The 22,241-nt window shown below is 40.0% G+C and overlaps 1 protein-coding gene across 5 annotated transcripts in view; it reads left to right on the forward strand.

The window, feature by feature from the left end:
• The window catches only part of grm8a (glutamate receptor, metabotropic 8a), a 274,028-nt gene extending 252,028 nt beyond the window's left edge, over positions 1–22,000 (forward strand). For 3 of the 5 annotated variants that reach the window (XM_025899725.1, XM_025899726.1, XM_025899727.1), the window contains 3 exons: positions 19,170–19,310; positions 19,507–19,612; positions 21,175–21,224. In XM_025899725.1, the coding sequence (XP_025755510.1) occupies positions 19,170–19,310; positions 19,507–19,612; positions 21,175–21,224 (297 nt within the window). Of the gene's footprint in view, positions 1–19,169; positions 19,311–19,506; positions 19,617–21,174 lie in introns of all 5 variants that reach the window. The other 2 variants (XM_005455654.4, XM_005455656.4) reach the window with 2 other exon arrangements.
• The last annotated feature ends 241 nt before the right edge of the window (positions 22,001–22,241 follow it).

The following is a 22,241-nucleotide window of genomic DNA, read 5'->3' on the forward strand; positions in this document are numbered from 1 at the left end:
TTTAATTGGAATATCCACCAGCGCACATTCGCTTGTCTCTGTATGTTGTTTCTAATTGGGATATCCTCTGGAGTGTGTGGCAGCTGGCTGGCTAACACAGAGAGCAGAAGAGAGGGAGGAGAGAGTGGAGTGAAAGGAGTAAACAGGTAATGATGTGACTTGCTGATGGGACTTTAATGAGGAGAGCTCTACCAAGGGCATAGGTTTGCTTTCAGACAGAGGGGAGGGCGATGGAGCTGCAGTGAAGTTAGTTCGAGGTTAGGTGACAGCATGACTCTCATTATGATTAACTTTGTGATTATCATGCTTCACCTGGTATCTTGATATAAGGGTTAACATTTGTATGAATATGTGCACAGTTAATAGAAGTATGCCACAGTGCAGCAAGTGATAATCAAGTTTGGATGCTTCGGGATGCTCAGTAAAGTCACAGTTACATTGTTGTGTGCTATACCTCGTCTGAAATGCTGATGTCAGTGAAATTTATAGGGACCTGCAAACTTTACTGCAGTTAGTTCTTGGCTCTTGAATTGTGAGGAGGCTTCTTTCAAAACAGTGACTTTCACACTGGCCATGTGGGAACATTTCAAATGTATGAGAGGTTGGATTATAAGAACCTTTCTTCAGCAGGTGTGCTTCAGCGCTTCTTTTCACAGTCAGTGTTGGGGAACACATCTCAATGGGAGCATTTAAAGGTTTATATTAACAAAAGAAAATCTTTAACTCAAGGTCCACTGGCGTACATCTTTTCAGATTCTTCAACAACATTTCAGGGCCCATGTTGGCAGACAGAGTTTGCTCAGTTGTCATGGAGATAGCTTTGTGTGGTCATTTATTGTCTGTGTGGTGTGGTGCTATGGCTCAGAAGCTGCTTCTCTTGCTCTGGGTCAAAATATTCTAAAACAGAAACCAACAAGAACCAATTCTATCAAACACCCCCTCGCATGGATGTTAAGTGTGAAACAGTTACAGAATGTGACAGTTTGTTTGTGCACATTGATACAAGTTGTCATTTGTTCATTGCACTCAGCAGTCAGATTACAAATTCATTGCATTTGAAAGTATGTTTCATGCCTGTACCACATGTGCTCTTGAAACTCTGATGGGATTCTGATGGCCATCAAGTCATGATGAAAGAGTGTTGAAACTCACGATAACTGTTGTTTAACCAAAGGCAGCATAAACCAGATATGGGTATTCTACGGCCCGTGGCCCACAACCAGCCTGTTAGCTGCCCCAGACCGGCTAATGAACTCTCTATCAGAGAATAACTTGCCTATAAGTTGCAAGTGAATGTAACTTCACTGACTGAAGCCAGTGTTTTTGAGACATGTGAATATGCAAGCCCTCAAAGATGTTGGCTCGCATTAAAAAACAAAGAGAGATTGATGTGCAATGTTGATCTTTTCCAAGACCATAAATCAAATTATAATTATAAAAGTATAGTCCTTGAATAAATAAATACTGAATACTGAGTTTGAATAAACATTACGAAACTAAATGTATAGAGAAATTGACTTCTGAACCATTGTTAGCAAAGGAGCAAATGCAATAAGAAGTTGGGGGGGTTTTTTTACCAATCTTTACACATCCAGGGATGGAGCTGTCAAGATCAGGTTTGTGATTTCCCTCAGAATCACAAAAAACAGTAAGTCATGAGATATGAAGTTTGTCAGAGAGTGTTTGGTGGACTCGGTGCTTATATGCTCCTCTCCAAGGGAACCGTAACAAGATGGATCGAAGACATTGGTGGAAATCTAGAGCTTTAGTTTAAAATCAAAGCAGACAATTAAAAATTTTTTTCTTTGGTTCTGGATGATAGTTGTGATGTCTGTAACGCAGGTAACAGGACAGTTGTAACCACAACCCATCACCATCTGGTGGCTTTGAGATAGAATGCAGGTTTAAGGCACTTCTGCATTGGCTTTATGTGTGTGTGTGTGTGTGTGTGTATATATATATATATATATATATATATATATATATATATATATACATACATACATACATACACATATATATATATATATATATATATATATATATATATATATATATATATATACATATATACATATATATATGGTAGTCAAAACTAGTCTGCAAAGAATTGCTGCTGTTGGTGTCCAATAGCACTTCCGTTCCATACTTCTGGTGTCCATGGACAACAATAGTAAATAAAATGATGTCAGACAGTGTAGTTGTTTTTTTATGTTCATACAGAGGATAAAATAGGTGATTGTCCATCAGCATTATTCCGAACATTTGTCAGGAAGTGCTGTGAGACCCCAGTGGACTGTGTGTTAACTATGAGGCAAATTTTAAAATCTCTGTTTTATTGCCCAAGACGGGCTCTTGCACTCAGAGTAAATGGCCTTCTTGATATTTCTGCGGTGATCCTCTGACTCTCATTTAATGACCTTTACTCCTTCCCACACACACACCAAGCTGTGTTCAGCTTTTGGTCTGGTGTTTACGGGCAGCTGTTGTCTGTTTCTGCTGTTCAGCCAGCCTCTTGTCTGCAGCCATTTCGCTGCCGCTTTTTGAAGATGTTGCATCATACGTCACACACTTTTTAGGATATCTGTGTTCAGAAGACAAGAACCTTAGAGGTTTCCCGTGATACTGTAAGGGGCCTGTGTAAAATTTAAAAAAGAATACAAGCAAGTTTAGACTCTTTATTCTCATGGTACTCTATGTGTATACTTAAAACTGCTTTATGTAGTTCTTTTACTGACTAATATAGATTTGAGATTCAGAGCCACAGCGGGCAGAGAAAGGGGAAGAGGAAGAAGTCAAAGGGGGGGAGAAAGCATGTAGAGGGAGAGATAAAAATTGCAAGGGAGTTTTATAATGAGAGATAGAGGGATGCAGGAGGACAAGGAGATACAGGCTAAGGATGTGAGGGATAAATCATCAAAGAAGGAGCTTCTTAACCATCACAGACAGGGAAAAGTATTGTTATGAAATAGGTCATGCATCTATGCAGAGGATGCAGGCTCCAAACAGCTTCTGCCACACCCTGCAGAAATGTGAAAGGTTGTGTTGTGCGAACGTTGCATGTGCGCTTCCCTCTACCTCACTCTGCTTGCTGTAGAGCCCTAACCGCATGGTACATCCTCTCTGCAGCTATCTCTCTCAGTGTGCGCCTCATCATTCCTTTGCCCGACTCTATCGACATAAGGCCATCTTTCATTTCTCTGCTTTCTCCTGTCTCTGTCTGTTTCTCTTTATCTGTACGTCTCTTTGTGCCTCTATGTGAGCCGGCTCTCTTGTTCTCCAGATGTCCTAAATATGGCCAACTTGTTATTTCCTGCCTCCAACCGAGGAAGAAGCAACCATTTGAGTTCTACGCACAAACCCACTCGCTGTGTGTTTGTGTGTGTGTATGTTTGTGTGAGTGTGTCTTTTTCACAGCAGGTGGATTTTTTTTTTAGTGGGTTTGTTCTTGAATCGTTAAGTGCACACCAGTTGCTTGCACAGAGACGTATTTGAGTGAGTTTTATGTTATTTAATTATCCTAGTACCAACGGAGGAGCTGCCGAGAGTTAAAATATCTACATGTGTAAGTACAGAATAAAGCTATCTTGCAGGCCCAGGAGAAATTCTTTGCTAAAATATGACTTTATTCATTAGATTTTCTTTTTTCTTTCTTCTCTGGGCATGAAAACTTTGGGCTACATTACAGAGTAAAACAATGAGATATGTGATACAGCCTAAATCCAGGCTAAGAAAAGACTGACTCATGCTGTGATGTAATAGAAGGACACAGCTGCATGCACTGAACAATATGAATCAGCAGGTTCAATCACTGCAGCTCCTTTTCGTACACACCTATGCACCTTTTGTCTCTCGCAGCCTCCCCTTCACCTCATCATTCTACTTTTTAATCATTAATTTTTAATCTCACTTTTTCTGAAAACACACATAAGTACATAAGCACTCTGCTGTCTAACCCAGGACAAAAGAAGGAGTCCTGACCTAAAAATACCCAACACTGGAAGTGAAATATTGCAGTAACATTCCTCATTTTTGTTCTTTTCTTGGTGATTATGTTTGATTTTCAGGAGTGTAAAACGCAGACTATCAATCTCTTTGCATTATAAATCCATCTCTGTCCTTTACTGCACCCAGCCACCCACCCACACACACACACACACACACACACGCTGAGACACACAGTGCCGCAGCTCAACGTCAAAAGATAGATTTATGGCTGTAACTGTGGTCCCGATGGTGCACCAGCAGCCGCCCAGATCTTTACCAGGAGTAACCTTCAGTAATCAATCTATAGTAATCAGAAGAGGATGTGAGAGACGGAGCAGGAGGGGAGACAGTGGGCTGAGAGGGTGGCAACAGTGCTGAAAAAGAGATTGGATGCAAGTGGAGGCAGGGGTGTAGAAAAGATCACAAATGTCAAGTGGAAGGAGTGAAAATACAAGGCAGAATGCTGCAGAGAAGCAGTGAATCAGAGAGTGTGGGAGAGCAGAGCGAGAGAGAGACATTATAAAAGATAAAGAGACTCAAAAGAGGTGGGACTGACACAGCCATCAAACATTAAGATGGAGGAAAGTTGCAAGCCAACATCAGAGAGAGAGGGAGATGGAGAAAGAGAGAGATTATAATGTACATCAAAGAGGAGAAACTATAAAACTGAAACGGAGATACAAAGAGGCTGGGAGTGGGATAAAGAGGGATGTGGGAAACAAAATAACGTTTCTGAATCACTGTGGAACCAGACAGACAACCAAAGCTATGCTCATGCAGTCATGTCCATCTAAGCATCACCGGCATCTCTCTCTGTGACACGGATCTCTCTCAACCACCGACAGCATCAAATTTCAGCATTTATTGTGTAGCATTTAATTGATATCCCTGCTCTGATTGGCCAGAAGCTGATTCACTTATATCAGTTCTCCAGAACTACATCCTTGAAGATTGTTTGCATTTACCATAATACAGAGTTGTGGCATGCAGAGTTTTTAACTTTCTTTCTGTACGCTGTAGTACAATCAGACAACAAGAAGAAAAATCTGAAGTGAAATTGATTTTTTTCACCCAAAAAAAGCAGAAATGCATTTTTGTGGCACTATTTTATTGGCGTCTAAGTTAAATTCAGCATGGATCCTATTTTAAAGATAATAGTAAAAAGGTTGTGTTTGGCTTTTTTCTTGCTTCTGAAATTTGCCTTCTTTCTTCTTTTTTGACTTCTCTCTTTAGGCGTCGCCAAAGCGTCTCATCCATTTCACCCTATCCCCATCATCCTCCGCTGTCACACCAACCCTCTGCATGTCCTCTTTCACTAAGTCTGCAAATCCCCTTTGTGGTTTCTCTTTTCCTGCCTAGCAGCTCCATATTCAGCATCCTTTCTCCAATATTCCCAAACTGACCTGTCCCTGTGTTATACCCATGTCTGATCTTGACCATCCTGGGAACTCCCACTGAAAATCTTAACATTTTCAGCTGTGTCACCTCCAGCTCCACCTCCTGTCTTTCTTTCAGTGCTATCATGTCCAAACTATATATCATAGCAAGTCTCACTACCACCTTGTAAACCTTCCCTTTCACTTTTGCTGCTATCCTCCTGCCACAAATCACCCCAGATAATCGTCTCTACCCACTCCACCCTGCTCTCAAACTCTTCTTCACCTCACGTGCCCTGTTTTCTGCTTGTTGACCCCAGCTACTCAAACATATCCACTTCCATTGACCCTATTTCTTAATAAAATGCAAAAATTAAATAAAATTCGACATCAGTAACTGCGTAAATGGTTAATTTACTAACTCAAGTGGCCAAAATGTAATCAAAGCATCTTTTATGCTGATGATGGCGATTACTAATGCTGTCTCCTGTAAGCAAGCATCATGTAAGCAGAATATATTTTTACTCATTGAGGATTGAAGCAGCGTTAGGGGGTAATTTATCCCTTATTGAATTCCACCAGATATACATTATTACTGAAGCCCATTTCTGGCTGGTTGCAAGTAGGTTCCTTGTTTTGTTAATGGGATCAGAGCAAAGGCAGGTGATGCATTCTTTGATTGACAAACAACTTATGCCTGCACCTTTAAAAGTGTACATTTTGAATTTAAAACTTTCTTGGTTTGAGGCTAAGTAAAAAAAAATGGGTGAGGTAATATACCAGAAAACACATCACAAGCTTGTAACTCCCGCAGTCGCAATGCGGGATCAACGGAACACGTACAGAGAACAGATCACATCTGAACAATGTTTTTCTTTTTTCTTTTTCCTTTTTTTTTTTTTTTTTTTGGATTTAGACATCACCGTCTTCATTCTGACAGACTTTACCAATCCCGATCCTTGGGGTGATTAACCTGAGCAGGCTGTGTGTGTGCGAAAAAACCCAAAAAACAGTAAAATCTTTCATTTATTTTTGAAGGAATGGGTTTTGCAATCTTTTCCAGGGTTCTGGTGGGATTTGGTCGTTTGACTGAGAATGGGGAGAGACAGACAGCAAGTGTCAGATCCCGACATCAAACAGTGAGATGTTGAAGGATGGGGGGAGATGCCCAAGGGGGGCCGCCTCACACAGTGATGCTCGCAGTCACACACACGTGCGCGCGCACACACACGCCTGCACGCACACAGACACTTACACATTTGCACATGTGTCCTTTGCGTTCACAAACACAGTCGTTTAAGAACACTCACACGTGCACGCTGGAATCCACGCACACTCAGTGAGACACATGCAGACTCTCCCCAGGGGAGCAGTAGAGGCAGGCAAAGAACATTATAAATCCAAACTTTTCATCAAAATTCTCTTTTAAGGTCCACAGCAACATTCGTCACCATTACATCTCTGACTAATGCTGTTGTTTATTCACTTTTCTATCTTCCACCTCCACTGTAACTGTCATTCCTTCATCATCACACATGCCTCACTGTGGAGAAACAAACGCAATGACAAAGTAAAAACTAAGAACTAAATAAAGTCTTCAGACCTGACACTCTATTGTGTTAGAAGTCACTTTTTTGTTTTTATTTGGATGACTGTTAACATTTCAAAATACGCTAAATTTTTTTAATTTTACAGTTTATGACCAAGACAGTGCATATAAGGTATGTTTATTGAATGATATTTTAAATGAGTCATGCTGCTTTAATTACGCACAAGGATGATAATTTGGGCAAAATGGAAAAAATCCCATCTAGAAATAGATAAATGTAGCACCGATTTAATTAGTGCTATGGTGCAGCTCCTGCTGATCCCAACAGAAATTCAGTTTGTTGCCTTTCAAGCTGTTGCTGTGCAGATGCAGTAAACTGGCACCCAGTTGCTGGCAGTAGATGGGAGATACTTGGCTTGGGAATTTTGGAGCTCGCTCAGCCCAAATCGTGGCAGGAACCATTCAGGTCTGTCACTGGTCACTGGAATGAAAATCCTCGGTCAACAAAAGAGTTGTTGGGTAGTGGCATAGAGTTTGAGTTTTTATTCCAATTCTGTAATTTAATGATGAGCGGAATTTTCCTTCATTAACTTTTGTGCATATTTTAAGCCAATGGAACAAAAAGACATGCTTTTACTAGTTTGTGGTTCAGAAAATACCAGCTAGCACCTCTGCTTCTATATTTGGTAAAATAAACAAGCTTGTGATTGCAATATCTGTGCATTTTAAGTGATACCAACACTTTAGCACACACTATAAGAGAACAACAGCTTTCTGTTTGCTGTTGTGATGCACACAAACTACAAAAACACTCGTGAACTCTAAAGATTCTTCACGTGTCTCTAATCAGGAGAGCGCTTTTATTTGCTTACTGCTCATTTTTATCACTAAAGAGCTGGTCAGGTTCTGGTTCTCCAGAATTAGCAATTGCCGGTATGACAACATGGACACAACAAGAAAATGAAAACACATGGAAAACTATCAAACAACATTTCATTAGCTCCAGTTGCTCTTCAGAGCTGGAATAGTTAACGTACTCTGTGAATAAAAACTTTAATTAAAGGGACCAAAGAAACAATATGAAAGCCTTTTATGTTTTCCCTTAAATAAACTCCCCAAATGAAAGGGACTTTATTACCTTCTTCTTTTATTAATTCCACTAGAATTACAAAAGAGGGTTGGGGCTGTGCTTGTGTAGTTCACAGCTGCAGTGTACTCCATATAAATTCCAGCCCGATTTCTGTTAAAAGTGCAAAACATCAGCCACTGAAACAAGAATATTTAACATTCATGGCAGTGGAGCAGAGACACAGTTACTCCTAATTCTCCTGCTCAAGGTGTAACACGTTATTTTTTTCCACAGCCTGGACAGCAGTCTGCTGCCTGATGATACTCCACATCAGTCCATGCTGGGCATTTTAATTGGTTGGAGCTGTGCACAGTGGGACACAGTTATGCCAGTTATGAGAAAGAGAGAGAGAGAAAGGAAAGCACACTATTGACAACAAGGCCACCCTCACAGTATGCATTACAATAAACTTTTACATATAGCTCGGAATTTGTTTGACTCGGGACTACTGGCTGAACCTTGCAAGATTTGCAAGTCAAGAAGAGCTACACAACTCCAAATATAGCTGTAATATTATTTCACAAAATACTCTGTCTTCTATGACACACACAGACTCCAGACCGGTATGGATTAGATGGAGAAAGAAAGTTTCTAAGTGCTGTTTGTAGACTGTAATGAGGCACTTGGAGGACAACAGGGACCACTGAGCTTGGGCCCAATTATGCTGCTCTGACACAAAGTTAAAATATGATTGTGAAATGTCCTGTGTCGCTGCTTTTTTAAAAAGAGTTTTTCATCATAGCACCATGTTGGTGTGAGAAGCTGGGTAACTTGAGGATTTAACAAGCTCAGAATAAAAATCATCTTGAGTAAAAAGCTGCAAAAGGAACTTAAAAGAAACATTAAATAAAACGTCTTAGCTTGAACTCATTTTTGAGTAAATCTGGGTTTGAGTCGTACTGTAATCACTCACAGTACGGTCTTCTGTCTTCTATCTTGGTTGTCCTGAGAGCATCCCAGAGGTGCCCTGTTGGATTGGTGATGATTGAGGTACAGTGAACTCACTGTCATGTTCAAGAAGCCAGTTTGAGATGATTTGAGCTTTGTGAGATGTTTTAGCCACTGGAAGTTGGGTACACTGCGGTCATAAAGTGGTGGAGAAGGTTAGGAACATTACCCATGTATGCTGTGGCATTTGAACGATTCTCAGTTGGTAATGAGGAGCTTAAAGTATGCCAAGAAAATATCCTCTGCACCTTTACCCCACGAACACCAGTTTGAACTTTATATAATGCAAGGTGGAGTCATGCTTTGATGTGGTTTATTCCAAATTCTGTTGTGGTCTTTGGCTGCTATTTCCCATCTGCTTTAAGGGTCAGTGGGTTTTTTTGTGCTCAGATAAGCTCTTCAGCATACGTTGGCTGAAATAAGTGGTTATTTGAGTTGCTGTCCCTTCTTCTTGACCTCTAACATCAGCAAGGCATTTTTGCTCAGAGAACTGATACTGGATATTTTCTCTTTTTCAGACCATACGCTGTAAACCCTAGGGATGATTTTGGATGTAAATGCCAGTAGATTTGCAGTTTCTGAACAACATCCATGCCACATTCAAAGTTACATCACCTTTTTCCTCATTCTAATGCTCGGTTGAAACTTTAGCAGACACAACCAGCACAGCTTGCTGTACTTTAACTGCAGCAAGTTGATGATGCATGATGATTGTTGATGCTTGATGATTGTTGATGCTTGATGATGATGATTGTTGATGCTTACAGACATTGTTCTGAGTCTTCGTAAAGGATGTATGCTGTGAATTGAAACTGGGATAGGAAGGGGGGTGTATCCCTGCTTGTTGAAGTACTTCCTCAATGGTAACTCTGTCCTAGTAAATCTTAAAAAAACCTTCACAGGCCATGTTGTTGTAGTACGTTGAGGCACTGGGAAAAAAAAGGTGTTTTGTTGCCCTCCGTGTTTTGCATGTGTGCAGGGCAGTAGGCAGAACTGTTGAATGAAAAGATCTATTTTTGTAGCTGACTTTAGAGAAGAAGAAACCCAGATTGGTCATAGTCATGGTAGTATAGTTAAGGCTTTGCCCACCTGGCTGATGACATCACAATCAATTTTTGCAGATTCCTGTCTTGTTGCAATACATAAAAGAAATGTAATCTAATATTAGTGAGCCAAACTATGGTCCATAAATATGGGACAACATAGTTAAAATTCTGAATATTCAGAATATTTGAAAATAAAATAAAAACATCAGTATTTTAAAAAAAAAACCCCTTCATTTTTATATATCCTGTGTTTTATATTTTTAACATTTGCCCAATAGGAAAAATCATTCTATTCTGACTCCTCACATTACTTTAAATATATAAATAAGAATTAAATCTCTTCACCCTCCCGTGGCTTAGGTGATTAAAATGATGAGTGGTCCCATGGCGTGAGTTGAGAGAAACAGGCGGGGTCAATTAAGCACACAGCGGAACCCAGACACACATACCGAGGAAGTTATGACTCTAAATGGGATTGTGAAGTTAGTTCAGGACCTTTAAGCAATTTGAAAAAGTCATTCTGCTCGCCAAAATATTTATATAGGACAGGTACCTATCAAGGACGTTTTAACTCCCTATCAACATGCACAGGCGGGAGCTTTTTAAGTCATGCAGAGATGATGTGTAGAGAAAAGGAGATGACAGGGCGACGTTCTGTAAAACATAAGAAGGTTGAAAAGGCAGAAAGATGAAGGAGAAGAGAGCAACAGAGACAGATATAATGAAGGATAGAAAAAGAAATAGTGAGGACAGAGGAAAATATTCCACAGAGAGATACAAGGGAGTTTGGAGTGCAGTGAAGAGTGCCGGCCAATCATTAGAGATTGTATGGGCAGGAGTGAGGGAATGGCAAAGAGGCTGATGAAACAATGGAGAAAAAAAAGAAAATGTCTTTGGAAATGGAAAATGTCTCGAACAATGCTTTCACTACCCTTCTTTTCTCTCCTCTCTTGGCCATCTTTCTCTCTGACCATTCCCTGACTCGATACAAGAACCAAAGTAGCCTGTGGTCATTTATTTCAAATGAGAGCTGGGAGACATCACTCCATGGAGAGAATGGACTGATTTCTGGCTAGAGATCTTAGTGAGTCTGTGACAGCACAAAGTTGAACGTGAGTTCAGCTTTAAGTAAATGCCCAGTAATTTAGTACAGCAGTGTCCAAATGATGGCAGGTGATAGTTCAATAAAGATATCTTTTCCTAAAGCTCCAGACAAGCTTTTAACTGTTAAAATTTGATATGCCTGAAAATAGATTTTTATACTCATCTTAAAGTTTGCACAGATTTCTTCTCAGGTTTATGGTAGTTAAACAACAGTGCATGCATTTAAAGCACATTTGATTATGTTTTAAATGCATAAACAGGGTTGAATGATCAGCCCCATCATATCTTCAAGATCTAATAGAACTATATTACACCAACAGACCACTTTGCTCTCAGACTGAAGTCTTACTTGTGATTCCGTTAGTTTGTAAAAGTAGAGTAAAAAGTAGAATGGGAGGCAGAGCCATCAGCTACTTTTGAAATTTGACTTATCTTTATTTTTTGATAAAGTTTAAAGTTAGGGCTGGACCAGGTGACCCTGAAGTTATGTTGCTATAGGCTCAGGGTGCTGCAGGGCTTCCCATAATGCACTGAGCATTTCTCCACCACTCCCGTCTTCACTTCCAGTGTGTTCATACGCCCTTCTCTTCTCTATCCCCTTACCCCAAATCAGTAATGGCAGTTGGCTGCCCATCTGATCCTGATTCTGGAGGAGGTTTCTTCCTGTTAAAAGGGAGTTTTTCCTTTTCACTGTCACCAAGTGCTTGCTTATATGGGGGTCGTCTGATTGTTTCAGTCTTCCCTGTAATATTGTAGGGTGAATTAAAGCTGAATTGAATACACATTGTGCAAAACAATACCAACAAGGCAAAACAGGCAAGTGCTCACTGTAAAAAACCACAAAAAACTAAGAAAAAACATGATCACGATAAAATTAAAATAGTAATACGAAGCAAAGTTTGTGACACTGTTTGCTTTAAGACGTGCAACCTCAATGTAAATGTCCCAAAAGAACATGCTATTGCATCACAAACCACATGCCCATGGCAATGAGAGATACAAGACTTTGTTCCTCAGTTCACTCACTGGTTCTTGCTTGTTTGTTGCTGTGTTTTTCCTTCATCACTCTTCGTTACTCCTCCAATTCCACCAATTTCACCCAAAACTTTCCTTTGTTGTTTGTTTTTCGCATTTTCTTTATTCTCTTGTTCACTTTCCCACAATGTCTTTCATATTCATACAAATTCCTTCTCTTTCAATCCCTCTCCCTCTCTCTCTTTAGATAAGTCGCTTGCCAGGACTCTTTGATTTCACTACCCTTTTCTTGTTTTGGAGTATGAAAGGAGTTGCGATAATCACAGATGCCATGTAATGACTCAGAAGCTTTCATGTCATGGTTCACCAAGCCTCATAAGCTGGGATTTTTGTGTTTCTTAAAACCCCTACATATGTCAAATCCGTCTTTTCTGTTGCTTGTATGTGTAGGGGTCAGAGGGGCAGCGGTAATAAACAGAACTGCCCAGACCTTATTTTCCCCAACTACCACCTGGAGCTCTTTCAGGGGGATGCTGAGGTGTTCCCAAACCATCTGAGAGACATAAGTCTTGAAACACCTCCAGGAGGCATCGTTGACACATTCCTGAACCACCTCAACTGGCTCCTTTTGATGCAGGGGAGCAGAGGGAGCAGACTTTCTTCTCTGAGCTGCTCCTGAAAGACTGAGCTGCTCATCCTGTCTCTGAGGGCGAGCTGAGACACCCCCTCGGCGGAAGCTCATTTCCACCACTTAAATCTGCAACCTCGTTCTTTCCGTCACCACTCACATCGATTGATTAAACTACATGACAGCAGTGATTAAACGACACCGCAGCCTCTCTTTGATTGGCTTCTTTTTTCTAGCTGCGAATAGAAATCCTCTGAAAGCTGAGCGGTATTGGTGAAGGGATGACGAGTAAACAAAAGGTGCAGATAAAAACCCGGGGATGACATAATGCAAGAGGAATGGCACCTAAAGGATCCCGAATCGAAATTTATGGATGAATCCTGCAATGCCAAAGAGTGCTGTTGTGTTGCCTCTCTCCCTAAAGAGCCAATCATCTGCTTTTTAACAACTGAACTGGGACAACGCATATGGCATGTGCACTGTTGTCTGTTTTTCTGCAGGGGCACGAAACAGAAGCGTGGATCATGTAGAATGGGCAGTAAATGAAAGCATGGCATGAAAGAATAAGAAGGTGTAGCCTGTGGGTGGAACAGCTTACACCAGAAATCACCACAAAATGTAGTGCTTCACTCAAAATGAAGTGAAGCACTACATTTTGTGGGGGGGGGATCTTTCCTGGGCCAATTTCTGGCCAATTCTGGCCCCCAAGCCGTATGTTTGACACCCTATATGGACTTTGAAATACCCCCATTACAATACATTTTCAATTCATATAACATGATAAACTTAATGTGTACATGGCCTTTTGTGTAAAGCAATGAGCCTGAAGGAGATGGGTCTAATTTGCTTAATTTACTTGGAATGTATTCTTGATAAGTACATTCCATTTCAGTGTCACTCACAGTGCAGCCGAGTTAACTCAGAATAGCCTTTTAGATGAACTGCCATGCTTCAGCTATCATATGGGTTTGCTGCGAAAAGAAAGTCGCCGTCTTTGCACCAACTGACATGTCATTGAACTTTTAAACTGCCAGACTGTCACAATTGGCCAGGAATTACATTGTTACACAGATATTCAGTATCAGCGACTGAGTGTACATTCAAGGTTGCACAGTGATGATGAGGAGTTGACCTTCTGCGCCCGATAACTATGAGACAATCGAACTGTCTCCGTCTAGATTTACGTTTGTAATACATTTTAGCTATTTGTGGCCTATTGGGAACCATTTGTATATATAGTCGAAATGAAAAGTGTTCCTCAGAAATGTAATAAATCTATAGGTGGTTATAAATGGTTGTAGTCGGCACAATAAGGTTTAGGTTGAATAACAGTGGAACTATCCTTGAAGCACTAATTGAAATGTAACAAGCTCTGCGGAAGACGATCATTCTTAGATGAGCAGTTTCCTTTAGAGGAAATAATGAAGTAAATATGAGTCATGAGGTTTCAATAAAAAGGCTCCTGTGAAATCAGCCCAGCACTTCAAAGTCTGCGTGGGTCCATATTACTTGTTGACAGTGAAAAATAACTTGAAAAAAACATTAAAAGGGCACCATGAATCCAAACTTTCCATTGTTTCTCTTTCTTTCGTGACTTTCCTTACTCCAGTTTGTCTGCCAAGGCGTTAAACACATCTGCTCTATCTGTCTGTTTCGCATCCTGAAACTCATTACACATCTATAAATGTTTTAAACCTTAAAGGAGCACGCTGAATGCAGCCAGTCATAGGTCACTGCTTTATTTTTTGAGTGGGTCTTTTGAGTTAATAGCGCGTTCTTCTGTGGCACGCATTTCAGCCTGCATCAAGTGTGAACAACAAGGTGGAGGATGATGATTTCAGCCCTCAGTTTGTGTTTGTGTATGTGTTTCAGTCTTTGTGTAAATAACAGCAGGAGGTCACAACTTTGGACCAAAGGCTAGATGTAATGGAAGTGGCTATCAGCAGACTTGCTGCTGTTTCGGTAAGAGCAAGTTCACCGCTTAAGGGAATAAATCTTTTTCCTCTCGCAGTTACTCTGCCTTTTCCTTTTTCGTCATTCGCTCTTTCAGCCATTTCTTTTTCTCGAGTTATTCCTCTCTCTCTCGCCTAGTGAAAATATGTTTTTTCCATCTCCATCTGTTCTTCTCAGATATAGCGAATTACTGTTCCCTGTATCAGTGCAATTCAATTAAAGACAATTTGTTGGCAGGAGATTTGAAAAAGAAACAATATGGCAACGTGTAAATGAATCTACAAATTCCCCTCTTGCAAATTTCTTTCATGATCGGGTTTCTTTTGTTTAATTGACGACGTGTCTCACACGACTGTGAAGTTCGGTCCTGATTGCACACGCTCTGCTGTGTGCGAGTGTTTGCGTGCAGCTGTGGGGTAATAACTGCAATCAGAGGCTATAATGAAGCTGCAGGCAGGGTCTATTTTTTAGGAAGGTCACCCAGAAGAATAATAACTCCCATGTGAAGTTAATATTACGTTCTGTTTATGTGAGTTTATTTCTTAGTTTACACGTGTAGGTCATGTTTGTGCTTTTGCACACATCCGCTTGCTTCCAGTTTATTGACCATGCAGTCCCCTTATGCTTTAGCTACTGTCACTGCAATTAATTCAAACCCTCAGGCAGGCATGTCTGTTTCTCTGTGGTATATTTTTGTAGACTAATTTGAGTTTGGGCCATTACGATTAAAGGGGCTCCATTATGATATTCCTTACTTCCTTTTACATACAGTATAATACTGTTATATTAGTGGATGCTCAAATTAAGTTTCAAATGAGATCAAAGTATGCACAAGTTATCCTTGTAATCCCTCTTTAAATGCTCAGGTTCACTGTCTAGTCAGGTTTTCTATTCTAGGCTCTGTATGATGTCAGGGACACACAGTCATCTCAGGGACACAGCTCTGGCGTGTCCATCCTCATGTTCAAATCTTTTTGTTTGCAAGAAGTAGCCAATTAGAAAAAAAACTGGTCTATATGGAGTTATAAGGGAGACACAATGGCTCATTTTAGACAGAGGAGGAACTGAGAAGCTGCACCAAGGTCCAGTATAATATAAAAAAAGGACTATTTTAATTGTGAATTATGCAAAGCTACTCAACCAGGGTGCAGGGATAAAAGCATGGAGCTGCAGATAAGTGGCTGAGTTTATGCTACTGACAATGGGTCTGAGTGGGACCCCTTCCTTGTGGATCTTAGGAAGTCCGTAAATGCAGGGTATGGCATCCCCTGGGTAAAGGCGGTGTCAGCAAAGATGCACAAAAAAGAAGATCAGACATCAGCGAGGGAGGATAAGAAAGACAGACGCAACAATCAAATCACATGATAGGTTGGGGCCAGGTTTCACAATGAGCTCACCTGAAACCCTGGCTGATTGGGACCCACACCCACTTTCACACCTTTGCTCATGTGATTAGGTAGAGGATCATCAGGGGGTCCTTTGTCCCTCTTTGGGGGGAAACTCCCACTGGGTTTAAATCTGGGACTCTCCACCACTGACCCTTAGAACTGAAGAAGCTTCTCGGATGAGAGGTGAAACGTCTTCAAGCAACTCAAAGAAGTCCAGACGCTTTTCTTTCCATTTTAAAAGTATCCTTATACTTATCTGCAGCTCCTTAGACTACGATGACCTGGATGACTGAGAACCTTCACAGAGATACTTTTAAAATGTTACAATATCTTGATGTCTTCAAATACACGTTTGAGGGCAAACTTATAGGGGTTTAGTGTTAATCAGGGGCCTACGAAAACATTCATAAATATAATACTAATGTGTCTCTGTGAGCTTCTTTCACCAGGTCATCGACAATTTTAAAGTCAGCTGTTAATCTAAGAAGCCAGTGCTGAGACTCAGGTATTATCACCTAAAGTATTTAATTAGATTTGTGCTGCTGTTTAATACTTAAACCCCTTCAATCAATGATTTATTTTTATATCAGAGTCAAGAGATCTGGTCAGGTTTTTGTTTAGACAAGAAACACCATCAGTCCATTTTATGCCACTTATCTTGGTCTGGGGTAGCAACGTAATCAGAGATGCCCAGACCTCCCTCTCCCCAGCGATCTCCTCCAGCTTGTCCAGGAGGACACAGAGAAGTTCCCAAGCGCACCGAGAGGCATAATCTCCCCAGTGTGTCCCGGGTCTGCCCCAGGGCCTGCTCCCTGTTGGTCATTCCTAAAACCTGTCACCTAGGAGGTATCCAGGAGGCGTCCTAGTCTGATCTCTGAACCACGTTAACTGGCTTCTTTCGATGTGAAGGAGTAATGGAAGCTCACTTTCACCGCTTGTATCTGTTTTCATTCTTTCCGTTACTACCCAGAGCTTGTATCAACTGAAATAGGACATGAGATGCTGCTTATTAAAGACAGTGTCACTCCAGACTTTACTGTCTTTACTTTTTGTAAACACAAAATTATCTAGTAAGGGTACGCTAAGACAGCTGGGGCCTTTTTGACTAAGAGACCAGCCTTAGCTTAGCCTTAATTTTTAGTAGTATACATTTCCAGTTCCAGTTGTTTTTGACAAATTGCCAGTTGCATGTTCTAGAGGCTTTTTATTGCCAACAATAAAACCGAATTAAACTGTATATCTGCTTTTTGTTATAAATTTTCAGGACATATTTCATGGATGCATTCAGTATGTTTTTTTTAAGTACTTCTATGTTGCTATGTTGGATGGGTTGCTTTCTTTCCAGCAGTGTTATATTAAACGAATGACTTTTTATTATTGAGTGTAAGTCAGGCTTTCTGTTTATTATTCATATTGTGATTGTGTGTTGCAGATGTATGGCATGAAAGGTGTTTTTGTTCTCACAGTGAAATGAAATGAGCTGCTTTGGATCAAACACTTTTTTTTGAATAAAACTGCAGTTGTAGCATGGTGTTTACCACACTGTGCAGCTTTACTTTGTCTGTTGTTTTTCTGCTTCTTGTCAGACTGTAGTTACTGCCTGATTCAGTCCTCGTGTGCACTTCTTGACAGCAGTGACTGCTGTGGTCTCACTGGTCACTCTGTCCTTCTCATTTGATCATCGTGTCTGTGATGCACAATCTTCTCATCTTCTTTCTTGCCACAATTCTAAACATCAGTTTTTTGTCATGTTTTTGCCTTCCTATGTCCCTTCTGTCTCCACGAGTCTCCTACTTTTCCATGTTGCATTTTTACTGCACTCTACTTTCACCAGTCCTTCCACTACACTGCTTGCCTGATAAGGCCTTTGTCTTGAGATGTTGTCAGCTGTGTCAGGGCTGTGGGTGAAGCCTGTCATTACATCTGTCCTCCTCCAAACTACACTATGAAACTCCCTAAGGATCCACTAAGAACTAGTGCTTAGTCCACTGCAGAATTTTTCAGTGTTAATGTGTCTACCTGAACTCCCCCTCCTGTTTCATCATAATTGCGCCTTAGCTTACTTAGCAGATTCACTGTTTTCTAATAGAACAGTTAAATGTGGTAGGTGAACTTAGCAATTTTGACTGTCTACCTAAAGCACATGTCATCATATCTGTCCTTCAGTCCACTAGTACCTGCCACCTAGGACAGTTTCTGGATGCCTGTCTGTCTATGTGGCAATTCGGCACTCTCATAACTGAATAAATATAGAAATGCACAGATTTTATTTTTGGATGGGAACTCTAGTTTGCCAACAACTCAGTCTCTGAAATCTAAAGTTTTCTCTTCTACTCCTATAGAATGCCATACAGGCCAAATGTCATCCTGCTATCTGCAGATTTTTGGAATTATATATACTGTAATTGGCATTGCACGATGAAGAACAGTTCCTCGATTGAAAAAAAAAAAAAAAGAATCCAGTGCTGTGGAAGAGTTAAAGATTCACCAATCATTTCGACATTGCTCTAATCTTCAAAAACTCTTGTAAAATGAGAATGTGGCTAGGCCAGTGTTGACCCAAGGAATATCTGTTTCAGGTGGATGTTATCCACTTGCAAAACCGAGATTGGGAACAGAGTAAAGCAAGTTCACAGCTGTATCTGATATCAGACAAAATCTTATCAAAACTCTCAGGAAAACTTGTCTGAAAGTCAATTTTGTGTAATTTTCCTCACCATCTTCTTAACTGATGTCATAAACCCACTTCTCTAGTGTTTTCTGACAAAAACATAGAGAATCACTTTAGACTTTTAGACAAGGAGACGAGCTCTGCAGCACATGGGCAATTAAGCAATTTCATTGGTGCCATCATTCATGTTATTGTTTTATATACTAGCATGTGTGTCATCGTAGCTGTCACTTGACAAATTTTCTGCTCATATCACCCTTGTTAGACCACCCTCTACTTCCTTACCACCCGCCACTTCCCAACTGACTTCCTTGTCTTCCTTTGATTAAATGTATTCTGACACTGGATGATTAAACAGACTATTTCTGACAACTTGAAATGTAATAAATGACTCTTTCTCTCGTTCTCATTGCAGATGTATATACAAACTACTACCCTGACCATCTCTCTGAGCCTGTCTGCCTCTGTTTCTCTGGGGATGCTCTACATGCCCAAGGTTTACATCATCCTCTTCCACCCCGAGCAGAACGTACCCAAACGAAAACGGAGCTTCAAGGTGACGTGGACTTTACTCTTATATGTTTCCATAATGCTTCTCAAATCCATATATTTTGATTTTGGCTGATGTTAAACAGAACATATTTTTATGAAATTAGGAATTACAAAGGGAGGAAGAAGAACGTGGGTATACTAAGACCATTTTTCTCATGTATAATTAATAAAATTGTCATTATGAATAAATGAATATGCAGGCGATCGTGACAGCAGCCACCATGTCGGGAAAACTGACTCAGAAGGGAGGAGACCGGCCAAATGGAGAAGTTAAGACTGAACTGTGTGAGAGCATGGAGACCAACAGTGAGTAAGAGAACACCAAAGTTTTATAACTACACATATAAACTTAAAAGAGACAAGCTTTATACAATTAAAAGAAAAAATACATTTTTAGTTGTACATCAATTCTTTAGTAAGCAACACACTTGTATTGAAAAAAAAAATGCATCACCAAGGTTAAATACATGTAGATTGGTCAAGAAATCTAGAATATGAGCAAATAGCAGAGACAAAATTAATAGAAAACAACAAAGTAATATTTAGTAATGTGATTTGAAAAACACACATCATTTTCAGGCTAATTTTCTGGTTTGAATCAGTATAGAGTTAGCTGTAATTGAAAAACATCAAGTATAGCATAATGTGTTTATGAAGCAGCCTGGCAGCCATTTATGTGAGCTCATTTGGAAGCAACCAAATAATTTACCAACCACCCAGCTTGTGGATGATCCATTTATATTTTGTTAATTGCATGCTGTGATGGAGTAACCCTATAAAAATCAAACAAATAGAATATTCCTCCACGTGTACATTAACCTTAGATACTGTTTTCTTTTACTGAAAATGTGTTTCTTGCATGGCTGCTGTACTCACCATGTTTTAGTGTGAAGCACTGTTAAATTCACTTAGAGACTGTTTTGTGTCCCGGTGTTAACAATTTGCAGATAAAATGAAATGAGGGAGGGTTTATGTGCGTGTGCACGAGTAGCTTAGTGTTTATATCGAGGTGGTTTTGTTTCAGGCTCCTGCAGTGCGCACGTGTGTGTGCGTTTGCCTGAAATCCCGTGAGCATACTAAGGAATTATTAACACTTGTTTGTGTGTAGTTTGTGAGTTCTGTGTGCACGTGTATAATAGGTTCCAGAACTGTGAAGCCAAACCTTGCCCTACCCTTCTGTCAGCACTTTATTAGCATCAGTGAGGAAAGCAGGTCACAGTTCATTCATTTAGCAAACGGTTGAACTGCTTAGTCATCTATTTAAATGCTTCTGTTTGCAAAAAGTTTAGAAAAAAGTTTGATGTTCCAGGAAGCAGATTGAACACAAAGATGGCACGATTTAGGGTTTCTAGATGTTTGTTTTTACTATTTTTGTTAGTGTTCTAGTTATTATTATTATTATTATTATAATTTCAATTTTTAGCTTTATTATGATTTACTATTACTTTAACTATCATGCAGGCGGTCTCAGGCAATGTGAAAACAAGTGAGAGAAAAAAACCCCAAAACTATTCCATCAGTGTGTAACGGTGGTGCTGTTAGAGGCTTGCTCTGCAGCAAAAATATTGACATTTACCGCAGCATGCTTGAGGGGACACAAGACATCACGGTTTAACAAAAAGCCCCAGCAACTACAGCGGACTGTTGATGTGACACTGTTTTCTAAACTGGTCTTTCTTCTTTGTTTCTTTCCCCTGCCCTTTTCTATTCCTCGTATTTGTCACTTCACTTTCATTCTGTTGCTTGTTACATTTCTTTGCCAATTTTCCCTTCATGTTTTTATTTTATGTTTTTATTTATTTATTTTTTTACAATTTTGTCCCCCCGACGCACGCTCCTTCATCTTATTTATTTAACCTTTTACGCAGCTTCATCAACTAAGATGACATATGTCAGCTACAGTAATCACGCCATGTGAAGGGACCATAGAGGAAGAAGATGACGATGGAGAAGAGGGGGGGGATTGAATAGGAGGGGGGACGTGTTGTGGGGGCAGGGCCAAGGGGAAGGAAGAGCTGTGACTCAGCTGATTGGCTGAAAAAGTGGAAAATGGACAGAGTGCCCAATGGAATTCAAGCATGAGACATTTTGTATTGTTCCCCATCAAATCACAGAGGTGGGACCACATAAACAGCCAGTCAGTGTGCCTGCTTTCCTGCTGTTCACAGCTCATTGGTCCTACCATGAACTTACCTGTTTTAAAAAAAGAATAAAAAAGAAACAACATGAAAAAAGTGGTACCATAGGAGACTGTGGTGGACAGAGTAACTATTAAAACCTATAAAAACGAAAATAAAAATGTTAAAAAAGAAAAAGTCATAAAAAAAAACTCAGAAAATGTGTAGAAATTATATCTAAAGGGCAAAAGGTGGGGCTGAAAAAGAGATTTAACAAATTACATTTTAAAAGATATTTAAAAAGAGAAATGTAAGAGAAAATCTATGAGACTCAAACATGTTTGTTGTTATTCTCTACTTGTAGGTATTTTTGTGGTCGTGACGATTTTTTCATTCTTGTCTCACCGTTGTCTGATGGATCGCCCTTGCATAATGAGATGAGTGTGTTTCCTCCTGTCTTGGCTATCCGGGTTGTAGCCTTGGGTTGTGAACCTGTAAAATGCCATGGTTGAAGCATGCCAGTTTTTATACAAAAAGGAGATTTATTTATAATAAAGGAATGTTTTGCAAATGTGTAGATTTTGTTGTCATGCTTTTGAAAAATGAGGAAATGACTTGAGTTTGAAAAAAAAGTGGGTTTGTTATTTTATTATTTTTCTTCTGCAAGCATCATTCAGTGGAATGGTGATGGGAAAATGGGCCAGAAGATAAAAGAGAGTGCAAGTTATTGAGTGATAAATATTAGAGACAACAACCTGATGTCCAACCTTCAGAAATACATGAGAACTAGGGATGCAACGATACCAATTTTTTCAAAC

Source organism: Oreochromis niloticus, linkage group LG17, assembly GCF_001858045.2.
Source record: "Oreochromis niloticus isolate F11D_XX linkage group LG17, O_niloticus_UMD_NMBU, whole genome shotgun sequence".
Taxonomy (NCBI): Eukaryota; Metazoa; Chordata; class Actinopteri; order Cichliformes; family Cichlidae; genus Oreochromis; species Oreochromis niloticus.